This window comes from Paramormyrops kingsleyae, chromosome 8 (genome assembly GCF_048594095.1).
Source record: "Paramormyrops kingsleyae isolate MSU_618 chromosome 8, PKINGS_0.4, whole genome shotgun sequence".
Taxonomy (NCBI): domain Eukaryota; kingdom Metazoa; phylum Chordata; class Actinopteri; order Osteoglossiformes; family Mormyridae; genus Paramormyrops; species Paramormyrops kingsleyae.
In genome coordinates this window covers 14,995,733-15,012,642 of record NC_132804.1, presented here as the reverse complement: position 1 = coordinate 15,012,642, position 16,910 = coordinate 14,995,733, and the positions used below count along the sequence as shown (strand labels likewise).

At 43.7% G+C, this 16,910-nt stretch overlaps 2 protein-coding genes across 3 annotated transcripts in view; both read right to left on the bottom strand.

The window, feature by feature from the left end:
- The window catches only part of gnai2a (guanine nucleotide binding protein (G protein), alpha inhibiting activity polypeptide 2a), a 36,605-nt gene extending 32,118 nt beyond the window's left edge, over positions 1-4,487 (bottom strand). Inside the window, exons 1-2 of the mRNA XM_023804072.2 lie at positions 3,944-4,487; positions 3,668-3,786 (exon numbers count right to left, since the gene is read on the bottom strand). Of these exons, the coding sequence (XP_023659840.1) occupies positions 3,668-3,785 (118 nt within the window). The 5' untranslated portion in view covers position 3,786; positions 3,944-4,487. The remainder of the gene's footprint in view (positions 1-3,667; positions 3,787-3,943) is intronic.
- A 1,061-nt stretch (positions 4,488-5,548) lies between these two features.
- The window catches only part of slc38a3a (solute carrier family 38 member 3a), a 37,338-nt gene continuing 25,976 nt past the window's right edge, over positions 5,549-16,910 (bottom strand). For both annotated transcript variants that reach the window (XM_023804140.1, XM_023804142.1), the window contains 9 exons: positions 16,293-16,375; positions 14,598-14,656; positions 13,681-13,851; positions 12,794-12,873; positions 12,318-12,418; positions 11,486-11,610; positions 10,717-10,861; positions 10,352-10,455; positions 5,549-9,613 (listed from right to left, as the gene is read on the bottom strand). In XM_023804140.1, the coding sequence (XP_023659908.1) occupies positions 9,509-9,613; positions 10,352-10,455; positions 10,717-10,861; positions 11,486-11,610; positions 12,318-12,418; positions 12,794-12,873; positions 13,681-13,851; positions 14,598-14,656; positions 16,293-16,375 (973 nt within the window). In that variant the 3' untranslated portion in view covers positions 5,549-9,508. The remainder of the gene's footprint in view (positions 9,614-10,351; positions 10,456-10,716; positions 10,862-11,485; positions 11,611-12,317; positions 12,419-12,793; positions 12,874-13,680; positions 13,852-14,597; positions 14,657-16,292; positions 16,376-16,910) is intronic.

Below are 16,910 nucleotides of genomic sequence, written 5' to 3'. Positions count from 1 at the left end.
ACATCAGCCAGGCTGAGACCTTTAATAACTTGCTAGCAAGCTTCTGGGACACGGCCTTTCTGGTTTTCAGTAAAATCTGAAACTATTATATTCAGAGACACTGAATGTATGTCCTACAAACATTTCATTTTTCGGTACAGCAGTGGTAGTATTCTGGGATAGATACCCACGTTGGGCCATTCATGTTCCATGATTACTGATGAGTTCATCTCTGAGTAAGAGCCCGGTTACTCCAGCGCTTGGAGTTCCAGAGCACACACAGATGGCCGTTAATGGACTGCTTGAAGGTACTTCCCCTTATTTCTGGCAGGGAGACTTTCAGCTGCCGTGGGTGAGGCCTATAAAAACAGAGCTGCCAATGTTATACTTCCGTTATACTGCTATTAACCAAATGAACACAGCCACCTTACCCGCTCGACCAGCCCGGCTCTGAAAGATACCATTTAAAGATAACAGCCCATTTCAGTAGGGACCTGCTGTTCTACGTCTGCATGTCACCTGACCTTTCAACATGCAAAGACCTGGCTGAGGAAAGAACGAGTCCTGAGCAGTTGCCCCATGTGAGGAACCCTGGGATAGCTACATCTTCATGGAGATGAGCAGATCCAAAATAACACGGCTACTGGAAACCCCAACCAAGGAGGGGCGGAGGGAGGGTTGGCTGTTTCTTAATCAGTCCAGCACCCATGAGCCTGATCCTCATTCCCTTATGGTTTTGAGATGAATGCACTCCGCTCTGGTCCATGTCCTCTCTGTATGCGATAAGGAGCTCAACACTCTCTGACTTTCCCACAGGGGGAACATGTCCAAGACCCTCTGAGCGGCCTGTCGAAGCACGCACGTACTCTCCAGCTGAAAGCCGTTACTAGCGGGTGCTCTGAGCATGTGTGCTGGGCTCCCATACGTGCGAGGGTGAGTGTGAGCGTGCATGAGACTTTTTCTGGACAAGAGGAAGTTTCCAAAGCCAAAGGAAATTTCCACTCTGGCTGAAAATGGGGCAATACAAAAAGAGAGGAAAAGGAAAGGGTCGAAATTCAGGCACCGGAGCGGCATTATTCGGTAGTCTACTAGAGTCTGCAAGGGGCGGTGGGTGGTCGAGTTCATATAGCATGCTGCTGCTCTGCCTACTTTCCTGACTGTTGAAACAACAAAAGACAGAGGGGGGGGCTATTTCTCAACTACACCGTACCTTTTTACAGCAACAGATGTGAAATTTAAGAACTTCCTGGAACCAGGCAATTTCAGACAGGAATCTTCCATTGAAAAGGCAGCCACACACACACACACACACAGACACACCCATAAATCACAGGTGTAGCTCTCACCACATACCACTGTGAAACCCAAGCAGAGCCAGTTCACACACTGCACTGATCGCAGACAGACAGCCAGACAACTGATCACAGAACCAAAACAGCAATCCGTCTACCTGAAGAAGGCCTCTGGGGCCACACACACACACACACACACACACGCACACTCTTCCTCAAGCGTAATAGATTGCAATAGTTCTCTATTTCATGCATCATCGACACTTTCATTTAGACACCTGTGCCAAACACTGGCATACACTCCAATCCTGTTAAAGACATTTTTTAAATATCATCAGTGCCGCCGTTTGAATATGCATTATAGACAGACATACATAGATACACTAATCCCTAAAATGCATTATTTAAGTATCTTCAACACCGCCATTTGGATGCATGAGCCAAATACAGACACTTAAATTGATCCCATTATTTACAAGCTAAAAAAATTGCACACTTTTAAACAACAAAGAGTAATGCAGCCGTGAGTATTTCTCACATTTCAATAATCTGAAGCACCTTCTAAAAGCGTGTGGAGGTTTGCATAATTACTGTGCCAAAGTATCAAATAAGCAGAAGACCCAGCGCAGAACCGCAATGAGAGAGACTGATCTGGCGGATAAGGGGATCAGGTGACAGTACAAACTGCTTTTTTCTAATCCTCTCATAAAAGGTAAGCAACATTTTCAACAACCCAACTGTCAAATGAATGCCTTTGTGGGTTTAAAGCTAATAGTAAGTCTATAATTAGACATGATTATGCCTCCAATACGTCAGATGAGTAACTACATGAAAAATAACTTTTTGTTAGTTTCTGTCCAACCCTCTCAGTATGGACTGGGTCTTCTCCACCGGGAGCAGCAGCCCAGCGCAAAACGAAAGCTAAATGTACAGTGCACTAGGTCACAAAGACACAGGCAGAGCCAGTATGGGGGAGAACATTACGCTGAAGGCTCACAGCATTACTCAGGGAAGAGGCAGTACCAGGTACCAAAGAACTCCAAGAAGCAATGCGGACTCCAAGCAGAAACGGCCACACTTTGGCAGTAGGCACCCAAACGGGCCGTTTCAGTTCTGGTTGTGAAACACTCCCACAGCGGCTCTCTGCTGCTGTCACAACACTCTGAAGGAGTTCAAAGGTCAAAACCAACAGCACTTATTCTCAGGGTCTTTCCAGACCAAACTTTCATGAACTCGACTAACATTTCAAAAGTCACATCAGCCTTCATTCTCGCCATTTATGTCTTCCTATCAAAGGTCAGGTTTGTACAAGGGCACCCTGCCGCTCGTGACTCTAATTTTATTACGGTAAATCGGCCCTTTCATCTACAGAGACTCTGCCAAAGCCTTTTATTGCCAAGCCAGGTAACCATTAACCCCGAGGTGCGTTGGTGTGGTAACCTGGAGGACTTGACTCGAAAGAACAAACTAGAAAACGGGCCGCCCAAAACAATTCCGACATCTCCAATGACCCAGTAAAAGCAGGTAGATGGAAAACTTAGCTAACCAGCTGTCATTTTTAGGTGTGAGGATTTTAATCCTCACACCTCTCTGTTAAAGCGCTGCACATACCCAAAGCCAGAGGTGCTGAACAGTACCTACATATGCAGAACGAGGCACGTATCTATACAGCTTGTGTGAACGAAACACATGTTCATTTCCTCAGTGGTTTCACTTAAATTCTTGAAATGCTAATGACTACTGCATGGTGAAACTGAAGAAAATGAAAATTTTGTTACCATAAGACAGAAAAAGAACTATTTTTAGGAAACAAAAAAAGATACGTTCAGGGGCATTGTAAGGCCTGTTTTAGGGGGGCTTTAGCCCTCCCCCAAATAAATGTACACCAGTTAGTTTAAATAATGTGGGCCATTTCCAGCAGACCCCCCTAATACAGGCTTAGCACCCCCCCCCCTTCACAAATCTCTAGCAACGCTCCTGTTTACTTTAACAAGTGTATAAGGTACTTTAGTTTCCATTAGTTTTGCCCCTTTAGGGTGAGATGCTGTGACTATGATGAAACCATGAGAATGGAACAGATCACCTAACTTCTGGACTACAGTGATCATGTGAGAAGAAAGGTTAAAGGTGTTAATCAGCACCCTCATCTCCACATCTCTCCAACTTGCATCTCGGGTCCGTTTCACATACACCGTTATAGTCTATGCTAAATAACCACCAAAATACATGTCATACGTGCCAATCCCAGATGTTATCAGTAGACACAATGCGCTTTCTTTATGTCAAAAGCATAATAAACAGCCGAGCCCGCGGAGAAAGGGCAGCTTTGGGGTGTGACCGCTTCACGCTGAGGGTCAGGGGTGCCCGCTAGGTGTAGGAGCGGAGGTCAGCCGTACCCAGCAGGAGCAGCTTCACTTCTCTGGCCGCCTTCTCGCCATCCTCTCGCAGGTTCCTGTCGATCATCTTGGACCTCTCGGCGGCCGCCTTGTCCTCCTGACTGACCGTGCAGCCCATGCTTCACGACGGAGACACAAAAAGCAAAGTGTCACTCGACGGACCGCTTCCCCCTAAGCGGCCGTAACCCAACTTCCCCTTTCAATAAAAACCCCCTTATCCATCCGTATTCATCAAGTCAGCGGGCTATGTTCACCTTTCACGCATGGCATACTCACGTTTGGGTGTTTCAGAAGTCCGTACAAACCGTCAGCGTACTCTTAACTTCGGCGTTTTGCTTCTGAAAACAGGAAACTAATAATCCATCCGTGTGGTGCTTTCGGAAATCTCACGAAGCCGGCGAGACGAAGTGTCGCCGATGGAGTGAAACTCGCGGATCTCGGGCTCTGAAGTTAGAAGCGGAATCTCCAAGAACAGCCTCTTAGAAACGGAGCATAACGGTCCTTTCAAAGTTAGGTGATGATGATGAAATGCCCACTAAAGCGTAAAGCAGAAGTCCTACAACTGTAAATGGATCGAATCAGGGCGGACCGGAGGCGACGGGAATGATCGGATCGGATCGGAACCCGAAGGCGTCCGGTCCTGACTGCCAAGCGCAGATCTGAATAAACACACTGACCGAATCCGTCGCAGCTCAGCCGTCCAGCTTACTCCAGCCTTCTCCAGCGTCGCCGTGCTAGTCTGATTCAGTGCTCCGTCTGACTGCCGCCACACCCGTACCCAAAGTTCCCCCCCAACCGACGAACAGCCTCCCTTCAGGGAACCCGCCCTGCCTCAGTAACAACGCCAACCCGGCGGGATTATGGGAACTGTAGTTCGCAACGCATAGTCGCCGGAGTCATAATCGCGGCTAAATGAGGCGTGTTTAAATAATAATGTATCAATATAACTACTTTATGTCTTTTATTTGAGTCATGTTGAAAGTGTAATTTTCAGAAATTTGATTTTTCATATACATATTTTTGCGGTGTACTATGATCTTACAAATAACTTGTACTGAAATGTTACTGATGATGTTACTCATTAATATGGTCGGCTATATTTTAAAAGGTTAAATGGTATCTTAAAATTAGGAACTGCAAATAATGCAAACGGATGCCACAGGAGTTTAAGTACTGAATATCAACATTTATGAATTACACTATATCAGTGGAAATTTAGGAGAATACAGAGAGTAAAAACTCTAACAAGTACAACAGCGCCACTGTGCGTGAGATACGCAGGACTGCTAGAGAATCCTTTAAAATGGGATTTAAATGTTCAACCAATTTTAATGTTATAATAATATTAGACCTATATTATAATATGTTAGAAGCGATGTGTATAACGACAATTGTCATGCGCCCATTCTTTGTTATGGATGTGAGGGGGTGACATACAAAATGTATTTTGAACCATTTTATGCAGCCTGTTATCTTTAACAAAGCGTTTTGCTAAATATTATTACAAAAAGGATACGAAACACTAGCATGGAAAAATCCGGGTGTGTTTTTACAATGTATTGAGTGGTCGCGTTTGTGGTCGTGTCCATATTAAATATGCTTGAACGTGTACTTCATAATAAATTATTTGTTGTGCGGTTATATGTGTGGTTATGTTCAAATTTATTCTATTAGCCGAAGTTGTTTGGAATCTCCTGAACATGACAAAAGTCGTAGACCTACAAAGTTGTTTTCCTGCTGCATTAAGTGATTTATCGGCTTTGAAGAGAAGCAGTTTACTATCTATCTGACTTATCTAAGACTACGTCAATATGAAAAAAGAAGGAAATTACACTCTCTAATTATGAAAGTGCAGACATGTTGAAAAGCATGACAAGTGTCTTGTTTTCATTTTTATTGCAACACCCATTGCAACTTCAGAAATGCATTTAAATTTACTGATAAAAACAAAATCAGACATAAGTTTTGTTTAAAAGCATTTTAAACGATTACATTTGTTTTCGCCAAACTAAAACATCTCTATTTACACTATGAAACTAGATATGCATCAGGAATAAAAAGGGTTTACATTTATGTACAATATATATAGATGCTGTTGTGCAAATCCAAAATTTGTTGAAGTTATTACTTTACTCATTATCATTTCATTAAGTGAGTCACATAACCAGAGCTAAAGGTATAGAGGCAGTGCCCAGATATGATGGTCAGTCGCAGCTCTCAATGGCAAAATGTCGCCACTTGGTGTTCAGTTTTGGCTTCTGTTTTGCCTGCTACACTCAGTGGGAATGGTGCTGCACAGTGCTTCCCATTCGAATGTGTTGCCCGTGGAGTTCCAGCTGGTCAGTGAGGTACTGGTAACTAAAGCCACAAAGACATTAAAGGTAGATGCGAACTCGTGGGCAACAGTGAAACAACAACTGACCACATGGACTGGGGACGTTCCTGTTCAGGAGGTTTGTGCTTCATAACCATTTAGTCTCATAGGGTAGTGAGTATTACAATGACACAGACATACAACGGTACTGCACTCACTCTGGGACAAGAAACTGACAAAGTTCCACAGAGCAGTTCTACACAAACACCAGGCACACAGCAGATACAAAAGAAACTCTGTGGCTTTTTTTCTGTGTTTAACAAACCACCAAAAACACAGATTTTTAAGGGTAGAAGAGTTTCACAGGGATGTTTCACTACAGAGAACTGTGGCATCAGTTTTGCTATAAAGTACAATGTCGACCAGTGCATGAAGGCTCAGAACCGAGTGCAGAAACACAAATCAGGAAAAGTCAAGAAACCGCGAAAAACACGCTACAAGAGACTGTGTTTTGTGTTAGACTGTTCCTGATTTTTTGGCATTGGGGTTCGGTTTTAGGGCTTCAGTGTTCATGAGACAAAAGAGGCGTAAAAGCAACCTCGAGTACCGAACATTTCCAGCTCTATGCTCAGGATGATCGTGTTCTTCACAACACTGATATCTACATTTCTTACAGTAGCCGCCCTAATGTTTCCTTTCAGTTCCTCAGACAGATGTTGTCCAACACGGGGTGCACTGCAGTGTGTCTGGAGATGCCAAACAGGAACTGAGCATGATGGGAAATTTTTGAAATTACATAATTACATTTGCATATCCTTGTACTGTGTTAATTAACTTCTATTACTATTTTGTTTAACATACATATATTTCATCTTAAAAGTTACAAAGTTAAGTATTTAATTGGTCAGTTTGTGAATATTGTATGTAATTTACCAGGACAGCACTGTGGCTGAGTGGGTGACAGTGTTGCTTAACTCCTTAGGGGTATTAAACTAGCTATAGTGTCAGAATTAGAATCAGGTTCATTGGCTAAGTATAATCACACACACAGGGGATTTAATAGGGGTCCAGTGTATGACCTTGTACGACAGCTTGACATACAGTAGATACATATACAAATACAGTACAATGCACTGATACACTGGTTGTGTGTATTCTGTAATGGACTGGCATCCCATCTGGGATGTGCACATAGGTTGTGCTGCCAAGGATAGACTCCAACCTCCATCCATGATCCTGTACTGGATAAGTGGTTAGCAGATGGATGGATAGATGAATGGATGGATTTAGTATAGCAATCAATCGTTATGAACACGCAGAGCTTTTTTAAGCGTTCTATCCGACGATCCATATTAAATCTAACTGTAGTGGTGCCACTTATCTCCATTCTAAACTTACATTTTAAATGTAAACCTACTCTGTAGTTCATACAGTGTTATTAAACATAATCATACCACAATGAGGTTCCATTAGCAGAAAGGGTCCTGTGTGCGTGTGTTTTTTCCCAGGTGTTCTCTGTTTTCTATCACTTTGAGATTGTAAGGTTATGTATTATTTCTCTCCTGTAGAGGAGTGTTGTGACATAACAGCGAGTGGCCAGAAATGACACCAGCACTGCTCAATAACATCTTGGACTACTGGCATAACAAAGCCCTTCAGCATCTACCTTAAAAGATTAAAAACATACAACACAAGGGGAGAAGGATTTATCCACGCTGGTGTTGGGGTGGGTCTCTTTTTCCCGATGAATGCACTGTAGATGCACTGGCATCTTTTATCCTACATTTGCTTTGTTGTCTCCAGTGAGGTTCTGGTGTAATTTCAGCTGAATCCTCTAACCCGACATTTCTGTCGCTCACCCCCAGAGCACAGCATTTGTGCTGGTTTTTAGTCCAGCTGATCTCACATTAATTTGGCTTGGCTGAGATTTTAATTAAATGCACTGTGAAAATTATCACAACGCACAATAATAATGAGTTTTTACACTTCTTTCACAAAAAGGCTAAATATACCACATGGATGTGATGCCTGCTCGGGAAGCGGTGTCACATTGTGCTTTGGTTTCTCAAAATCCTGATCACCGAGCTGAGATGTGTTTTTGTAATTCCTGCTAACATTGCATCTCTTCATTTGTCTTACGATATTGTGCTGTTTTGTCACTTGTGTAGTTCACCCATTCCTCCATTCTCTACTCACCCTGAATTGTGGAAACCTCAAAAATAATCCCCCAGGTTGCTTTTTCTAAATTATGATCCTGTTCTCTACCTGTGCCAGCTTTCCCATAATATATTACTGTGAAAATATGATTTTATCATTTCTGTAACTAGCATAACAGAATATACATATATTTATCCATTGGGTGGCAGGGTGGCGGGGAACCCGGAGGCAGGGCGTACCCTGGATCTGATGCCAGTCCATCGCAGGGCACACACTCACACACTAAGGGCACCAAATCACCTAAAGGCATGTTTTTGAACTGGGGGGGGGGGAAACTGGACCAAGCAGAGCAATCAATCATGGAGACAGACAGACTCCATACATACAAAACTTGGATCCGGAATCGAACCCATGGCTATGAAGATATGCTACCCACTGAACCACTGTTTCCATGTTCTTTATATAGTTATTCTTTATATATATTTTCTTAAGTTAATTTTATTAGTTTAATCTGTTCTTTAGTTAATTGTTCAAAGGCTACACACTAGTAATCATTGATTAAATGAAAAATAATGACTAATTCATTAATTCAAAATCCAATGATATTAAACCAAAGATTAAAAACTATAAAGTAATAATTTGTCACCACTACTCTCATCAAACTGGGTTAACATGACTGGAAAGTTAAACAATCATTTCGCTAATGCATTGAATTTAAGGTTTTTTCAGTTATCATTTTTGAAGTCAGCTCAATGATGACACGGGATGAATAAAAACTGTGGAATGCACGGCGTACCAGGGGAAGCAGGGTCAGGAAAAGTGAGGACAGTTAGACCAAGGAGTCTGCTTTCACTAAGCACTAACACTGCAAAGAGCTTACGAGACACCTCACTGGCACTCAGACTGATTATTCTAAGGTAAAAAACAAGCTGCGTGACACATAAGTCCCTTGTAACTAGGGGAGTGTTGTCTCCATACACACACACATAACACAGTTCTGGCCTGCTGTGACTAAAGGTGTTTCAAGTACTGCTGTTGATCACTCAACTTTGTCTGGCCATAATTCTACCAGAACATACATATGAGTGTCTATGGCCTCCACCTGTATGGATCAGACCAGGGCCATGGTTTTTGGAAGGTTCAGGATCCCGCTGGGCTTCCCATCTCAGCACTACCATGGGCTGCTGATGTGGGGTGAGAGGTGTGGCCAGCGGACGTCCTGAAGCCTGATCCCTCCACACCACTCCCTTTGCATACCCTGACCCCCTGAACTATTGGAAGAGATAGTGCATCCTTTATATCACATGATCCAAACGAAAGACACCCAAATAAAACAGAAACCAAAATACGGGAAAATGGTGGAGGAAATCCTAATGGCCACTGTTGGTATTTTTGCTTCCCGTTGTCCAGTCAATGATGATGAAGCTTAGACTCATTATCATAAAAATGAAACCCAGTGCAGCAAAGCAAGTGGCCTGAAACATAAACAGTGAAAAAAACCATAAGAAGAGTTTTACAGCCATGAGGCAGAGTTACCGTAATTAGTGTCACAGTAATGAAAGACAGAATTAAAACAGTCAGACAGGTTTACAGCAGTGAGGGCGAGCTATAAGAGAGAAAGGGAGAGTTACAGCAGTCAGGCTTACAGCAGTGAGAGAGAGCTACAGGAAAAAAGAGAGAGTTACAGCATTCAGACAGATTTACAGTAGTGAGGGAGAGCTATGTACAGGACAGAAAGAGAGTTACAGCAGTGAGGGAGGGAGAGGTACAGCAAAGAAAGGGAGAGTTACAGCAGTCAGGGTTACAGCAGTGAGGGAGAGCTACAGGAAGAAAGAGAGAGTTACAGCAGTCAGAGTTACAGCAGTGAGGGAGAGAGAGCTACAGGAGCGTAAAGGAGAGTTACAGCAGTCATGGTTACAGCAGTGAGGGAGAGCTACAGGAAGAAAGATGGAGTTACAGCAGTCAGACAAATTTGCAGCAGTGAGGGAGCGCTACGTACAGGACAGAAGGGGAGAGTTACAGCAGTGAGGAAGAGAGAGCTACAGGAGAGAAAGGGAGAGTTACAGCAGCAGTCAGACAGATTTACAGCAGTGAGGAAGAGAGAGCTACAGGACAGCAAAAGAGTTACAGCAGCGGCAGACGGTTAAGAGTAGAAAAAGAGCAATGTATAACAGTGAGAAATTCTCAGCTGAGGAATGGCCACAGATACTCACCAAGATTTTTGGGGCAGAACGCATGGGTTCGTCCTCTCTGGGCATAATGCGGATGTAGAAGATAGCGGGGAAGATGAAGATGAGGCAGGGCGCTGACGTAGCACCTGCAATGGGAGATGGCAAACTGTAGGGTATCAAATGCAAACACACATACACACACAGCAGAATCCATCAATATTACTGCTCTGTGAAATGAAAAATTAAAGACTCAAAAAGCTAAACTCAAAAAACACTGTTATAAACGGAACAACAGGTGTATTTAAATGTTTGTTCCTTGCTCCTGAAGTGAGCTTTTCTTTTATAAGTAAAAAAAAGTACTGTAGACTTTTCACTGGGGATTTTTTTCACAGGACATCAAAGCTCACCGATGATGCCAAAGATTCCCAGGATGTTGGGAGCGAAGATGACCAGCATGTTGATGAGCACAAGGAGAATGATGGCAATGGCGATGTGGCGAAGCCAGTTAAACGTCTTATTCGGGAAGAGCATCTGTTGGATTGCCCGGCGTACCTGCAGAAGAAGCGGGTCACGTTCTGGCTGCCAGCACCTGAGCACCTGAAGGAGCTTCCGTGTCTAACATCACGTTGGAGACTGTGCTTGGGGGTGGGTGCAACATTTCGCTGTATCCAAAAGTCTGTGGGCTAAATCTGTCTGATGCCATGGCCAGTAACACAGTGAATATGACCACAAGATAAAAAAAACAGATTTCCTCTGGCATTCCATCTGTCTAGCTACATGCCAAGAGTTACATTTATTATTACAATTACTATCTTGATTATCACCTATGTAATTGCTTTATTGTTATGTTTGCAAACTGCAAGACCCCTTAACGATGTCACATTTCACATTAGCTTCAGTGTAACATTAATCTAGTTTTGTTTGCTTTTTTATGAGACTGGAAATGCAAACAAAAAACCCGTTTGTTAGGCTGTATAAGAATAACAGCGGTCTGAACTAATTTTGTTTTGCATCCTTGTTTTAATGGGTGCCCTACATTAATTAATATGTAGTTACCATTGAAAATGGGGTTGGAATCCCTAGGGAGAAAGGATCAGTGAATAAATAAATGTGTAAATAAATGGACCAGGGTGGTGGTGGTGCTGGTGGTGGTGGGGGGGGGGGGTGGATACTCACGGGAAATAGCACGATGGGCACTGTGAGCGTCACAGCTGTCAGCACGGCCAGGCGCACACATAGGATGAGCGTGTCGTATGGGTCGATGCGGCTGTAGGTGTGCAACAGCTCCGCCTCCACGTTATCTGCAGGGGAAACACGTGGCAGATTACGTCATCACCACAGCGTCACCACTACATTAGGCCATACACTTTATCTACCAACAGGGGGAGCAGCTACTCCAAGCTTGCTTTTCCTCTCACAATGATTTCAGTTGTAGAAGGTATTTTGAGAAGAAATTTCAAAGACATTGACCCAAATTCAGGGAGTTAACCAAAGGAACCACCAATGAGAACTGAAATCTCTCTGAAATACATTAGGAAATAGCCATATATATTTATGAACTCAAAAAGCAGACTCAGGGTCCAAGCCTGAAGACCACAAGGAACAATTCAAATCAATTTATTTTTATATAGTGCCTTTCACAACAGAGCTGCATCATTAAGACAGAATAATACAAAAACAGGGAAAAGGAGAGATAAAGGTATGAAAAAAGAGAGCCAGATGACAACAGAGGAGAGGAATCAAAAGGAAAAGGAAAAAGGAAGGAAAAAAAACCTCTGGGGGTGCTGACATTATTGAGACAAGCAAGAGAATATGAGAAACAAGCATCCATCCAGACACCCCTATGCTCCATCTGTCAGGCAGGGGGCATTCGTCACACACGCGTCTGTCTCGTGGCTCTGCTTGAGCACCAGCACACGCAGCAGATATGAGAGACTCTCAGGAGAGGGTGAGGGTGACACATGCAGAGCTCGGCGGCCAGAGGGACTGGCAGGGGGTCAGAGCTCACCGTAGAACGTCAGGTATCCAAAGAGAGCGGCCAGAAAGTACATGAAGTACATGATAGCGATGGAGATGTTGGCTACATGCTGCATTCTTCGCTTGGAGGGGCTGTAAACAGAGAACAATGCTCTGGAAAATCTCAAGATAAAGCTTCACACGTACATCAGACACTCATACACAGACACTTAGAAGCTGTTCAGTGTATTTTCTGTCCAATTCTTAAAATACTGCCATTGTGGTGGGCTGCATTGCATCTTAACTGAACCTGATAGATGTTGGGTCAAAGAGGAAGCACTGCTGCCTTGGGTCAAACTCACATCTTGTACACACATTGCAGACAGAGGGGTAAGATGCAAAATGATTATGAAAGCAAGCTAAATTGCCAGCTGGACACTGTGCTGATGCAAAATGCTGCGACGGGGGAAGTGATCCTTTGTGCAGGAAGGCAGCAGACAGGCATGCTGGGAAGGATGGAGGACTTACTTGCGCAGTTCCGTGTAGATAGGCAGCACCTCTGGATGGCACACAAAGGCAAAGGCGAGAATAGGGATGGTATAGGATGTCTGAAATACAAAACAGCACCTCTTCACTATGGCTGCCGCCAGTCTCAGACCTTTTACGCGAAGATACGTTTTACAGCCTTTACAGAAAGAGCACTCCAGCTTTAGACGCTAAAATCATTACCTGTACGCTGCTCCAAAATTCTGCAAAGTTCTACATTCTGTGCTGTACCTTCTTGTGGCACAGACTTATCAGGGTTCAAGCAATAGATCTTCTCATAAAGATGTGATGTCTAACATTCATCTAAACGTGTGACTGAAGGGTGAAGGAATATATGAGCACATTCTATCAATCTATTTCATCCATGTGCTGTGCGTCTTCAAGGCATTCAGCCAGCTCTCTCCTATTCAGACATGTTAATGAAGTTTATAAGCAGTGGTGTGGAGAGTGAGTAAGACTGGTATGGCAATGGAGTAATTATCTGTGAATTAGCATGCTAACGCCTTTGCATCAGGCTGTATAAATCAGTGTTTCCCAACCTGGGCCTTGGCGACTCCCAGACAGACCAGATTTTTGCTCCCTGCCAGCTCTCGGTAGGGAGCGAAAATGTGGACTGTCTAGGGGTCCACAAGGACCGGGTTGGGAAACACTGGTATAAATAGCAGTATTTCTACCGAAGCAAACTGCAATTTAGTGGTGTCTGCATTGGCCTCAGCTGGAACTTTGTAATACCTGAACCTTAACACTCTCACCATAACACCAAACATAAGCCCTGTCCCAGTGCACTAAAGATCTGCAGAGTGAGAGCAGAGCTTAGCATATGTGTGTAAACTTGTCTGCACTTGTCATAGAGCTTCCCTGGGCATCACCTGAGTGTTGAGGTTGAACATGCGCGGGCTGCAAAGGCTGGCAGACCCCTGGCTGCGGTCACCATGGTAACTGATGGCAGGCTCCATGGTAGCGCTGGTGTTGAGGATTATCGTGCTGTTGGAGGAGAAGTCTCTGAAGGGACAGGAAACCTGGAACTTTTTGTAGATGACCTGTGGGCAGAGGGATCACTTCATGGAGACCGTTGGTTCACTAGCTAAGACACTCCTGAGAGCACAGTGTGCACGGATTATCACGCAAACAGAAAGTAAGTCAAAAAGACATTCCTACATAGAAAAACTGAATAATTCAGAGGGAGAAATGTTCCCACACAAATGATTTGGTAACACTTGCTATGAATGCTATGTCTATAAAATAAAATGAACACATTCGTAACACATTATGATGCATTTATAAAGCATTAAAAACATGGTTACAAATATTTATAAAAATATTTAGATATAATATTTGCACTATAGATACCTTCATAATGCAGTACAAAGCATTCTTAATTCTTATACCGACCATTAAAATGCATTATCTATAGTGCATTTTAAATGAGAGCTTCATTGGAGCTAATGAAGTATTATAATCAACACTATAATGCCTTATGACTGTCAATAGAAAATGCTGTAATACTTTATTAATTCTGTCCATTAATTATATAGTCCATTATAATGCATCACGAAGGAATCTATAATGCTTAATAATTATAGACGACAGCTTCAAGTAAAGTGTTACCATTTTTTTAATTTATATTTTTAAATTGGAAATTTTTTTCTTCCTGTTCTTATGGCAAATACATTCTTTGCATGTATGCGTGGGAGGGGCTGTCCTGCATCCCTTTGGAGCTAAGATTTCCCCACCATTCACTGTGAAGCTGGCTTTAGACATAGAGAAACCAGGGCAGTGAATGTACCGCAATGAGGAAGAAGACCATACAGCTGAGAGAGAATCCACTGGTGTAGCCAAGGTACCCTAAAGAGGGAGGAGGCCCAGTCAATAACGCACAAAGACAGACAGACACAGGCAAAAGCAGATACACACACAGTGTTGTGACTACAATCACGCTCTGACTCTTAGCATTTTTCTCCAATATGTATGAAATTCTCCACATCTCTTGGATGTGGAAAGATCTTTTCATCCATGCCGCACGCCACAGATTCCTGGGCTAAGCAGTTACAGAAATAGCTCCAGACAGACCGTCCTCCAACACCAGCCCCATCATCTCCGAAGGCCTCATCCATTACGTAAAGGTGTGACAGCTGCTGCTCCATGCACTATGGTGAGACCCAGGAAGGGGAGTAATGTTGTGGGGGGTGCAAGAGTGGATATATCGGTCATTATAATCAGTAATTAAGGCTATAAAGTAAATTATTACTTCACAAGATACACACACTCCACTGTTTTGGCTCGCAGGGTTACTGGTTTATTCATTTTTAGTTATGGAGCAGAATATCTATTGTTTTGTATGTTTGTTTGGCTTCCCTGCTCACTGGCGATGATAATAATTCCTCCTTCCATCCTCAAGGTCCAGTCTTTTACACATCTCTTTGCCATCCTAAAGGACGGATTTTTCACATGGGGTTTGCACTGCTCGTGGGGACAGGTAACGCAAACAGGCCCCTTGTTCTTCCAAGCTGCATAAGCGGACCAATGGTCCAGGTGTAGAGGCCTGGCTGGATAACCAGCGATAGCTTGACTGCTGATGGAGGTCATGTAGGGGAGATTAAACGCTGACAGAGAGCATGCCGTTTACATAGGAGCACCAATGGTGGTGAACATGGTCTCCTTGCCTCTCCTACAGGTCGCTTCCTGCACTTTCTACCTCCATTCGTGTCGCACAGCCGTGCCACGTAGCGGCCATTAGCGAACATTAATGTGACCATCAGTCATCAGTGTTTGCTCTGGATACACTGCAAACGTGCACGTCGGGGCTAAAACATGGTTGTTTCCCTTGTGCTGAATATTCCCGATCCAAACCAAGGGGAGGACTATCCTTGGAGATATCTAACTTAATGGGAATCGTTGCTTTCCTAGGCCTACAGTATGCAGCTTCGGCAGTGAAAATAAATCCCCAGAGGCCTCGGTTTCTGCTTTTCCAATTCCCTAGCAACATTAAATTATACGGAGGCCCAGACCTCTTTGTGAACCAGCATTCAGTTTTGCTGGACAATCTGTTTAAAACTGATAGTAGAACAAACAGGCTGATGTGAAATTGAGTCCATCACACTGTGGTCCAAAACTACAGGGAATCTGTTTATGGAGGATCTCTTCAACTCCGTCCACCCTGTACTTACCCTTCTCTGTAACCAAATGAGAAACAGCCATAATCCCATCTATCCACCCTGCTGCCGGAATGACCTGGTTATGATTTCACTTGGGTCACCCTGTTCTTACCCGTTCTGACTTGGCACATTCACCACACATTTGAACCAAGGATACAGATGACAGATGAATTCCTGTACATCAGCCAGACAGAGCCAGACTTACTCTTACATATGGACAGTAAAGATAGATATACTCTTATATAAGGACAGTAAAGCTGAATGAAGGAGCCTCGGTATGTGGGTGAGCTTCCGGTGCTAGAGCGCTACGTCAGAGACAGACTCACCAAGCTGCTTCATCAGTGCCAGCGGCAGCACCACGCTGACAGACAGGATGACCACCAGGTAGTTGCCGTTCAGGTACCACTCACTACATGGGATAGAGTCAGAGAGGCAGGAGCTTAGCTGCATCGCATACAGTGCCCAGGATTAACACGCGTCTGTCAGACAATCAGAAAAAAGGGTACAGCCCTGCTACAGTTTTGTTCCCCAAGGTACAAATAACTTTAATGTACTCCCAATGGTCCTCAGAGTTTCTCTACCTTAAATTACACTAAAAGGCTCATTTTCCTCAGGTAGGGTACAATTGGCAACCCCTTGAGGGTACAGCCCCAGTGACAAGTAACTGTACTCTCAAAGGTACAAATTGTTACTGTTTTCTGACAGTGTACCTGCAGACAGTGGAAAACAGCAGCAGTCTGAGTGCTTTCAGGATGACCGCTGGTTCAATCCATGCACACAGCATTAATTGAGCACCTAGCAGAAACTTCTACTAAACTTTCACAGCTTATAATAAGGGGCCATGTCAGAAGTCACATGACCATGCTGTAATACTCAGGAAGCACAGGTATTGTTGGCACACGTCTGCCCCCCAGAGGGCATGGCATATAACACACTTCTAGTGT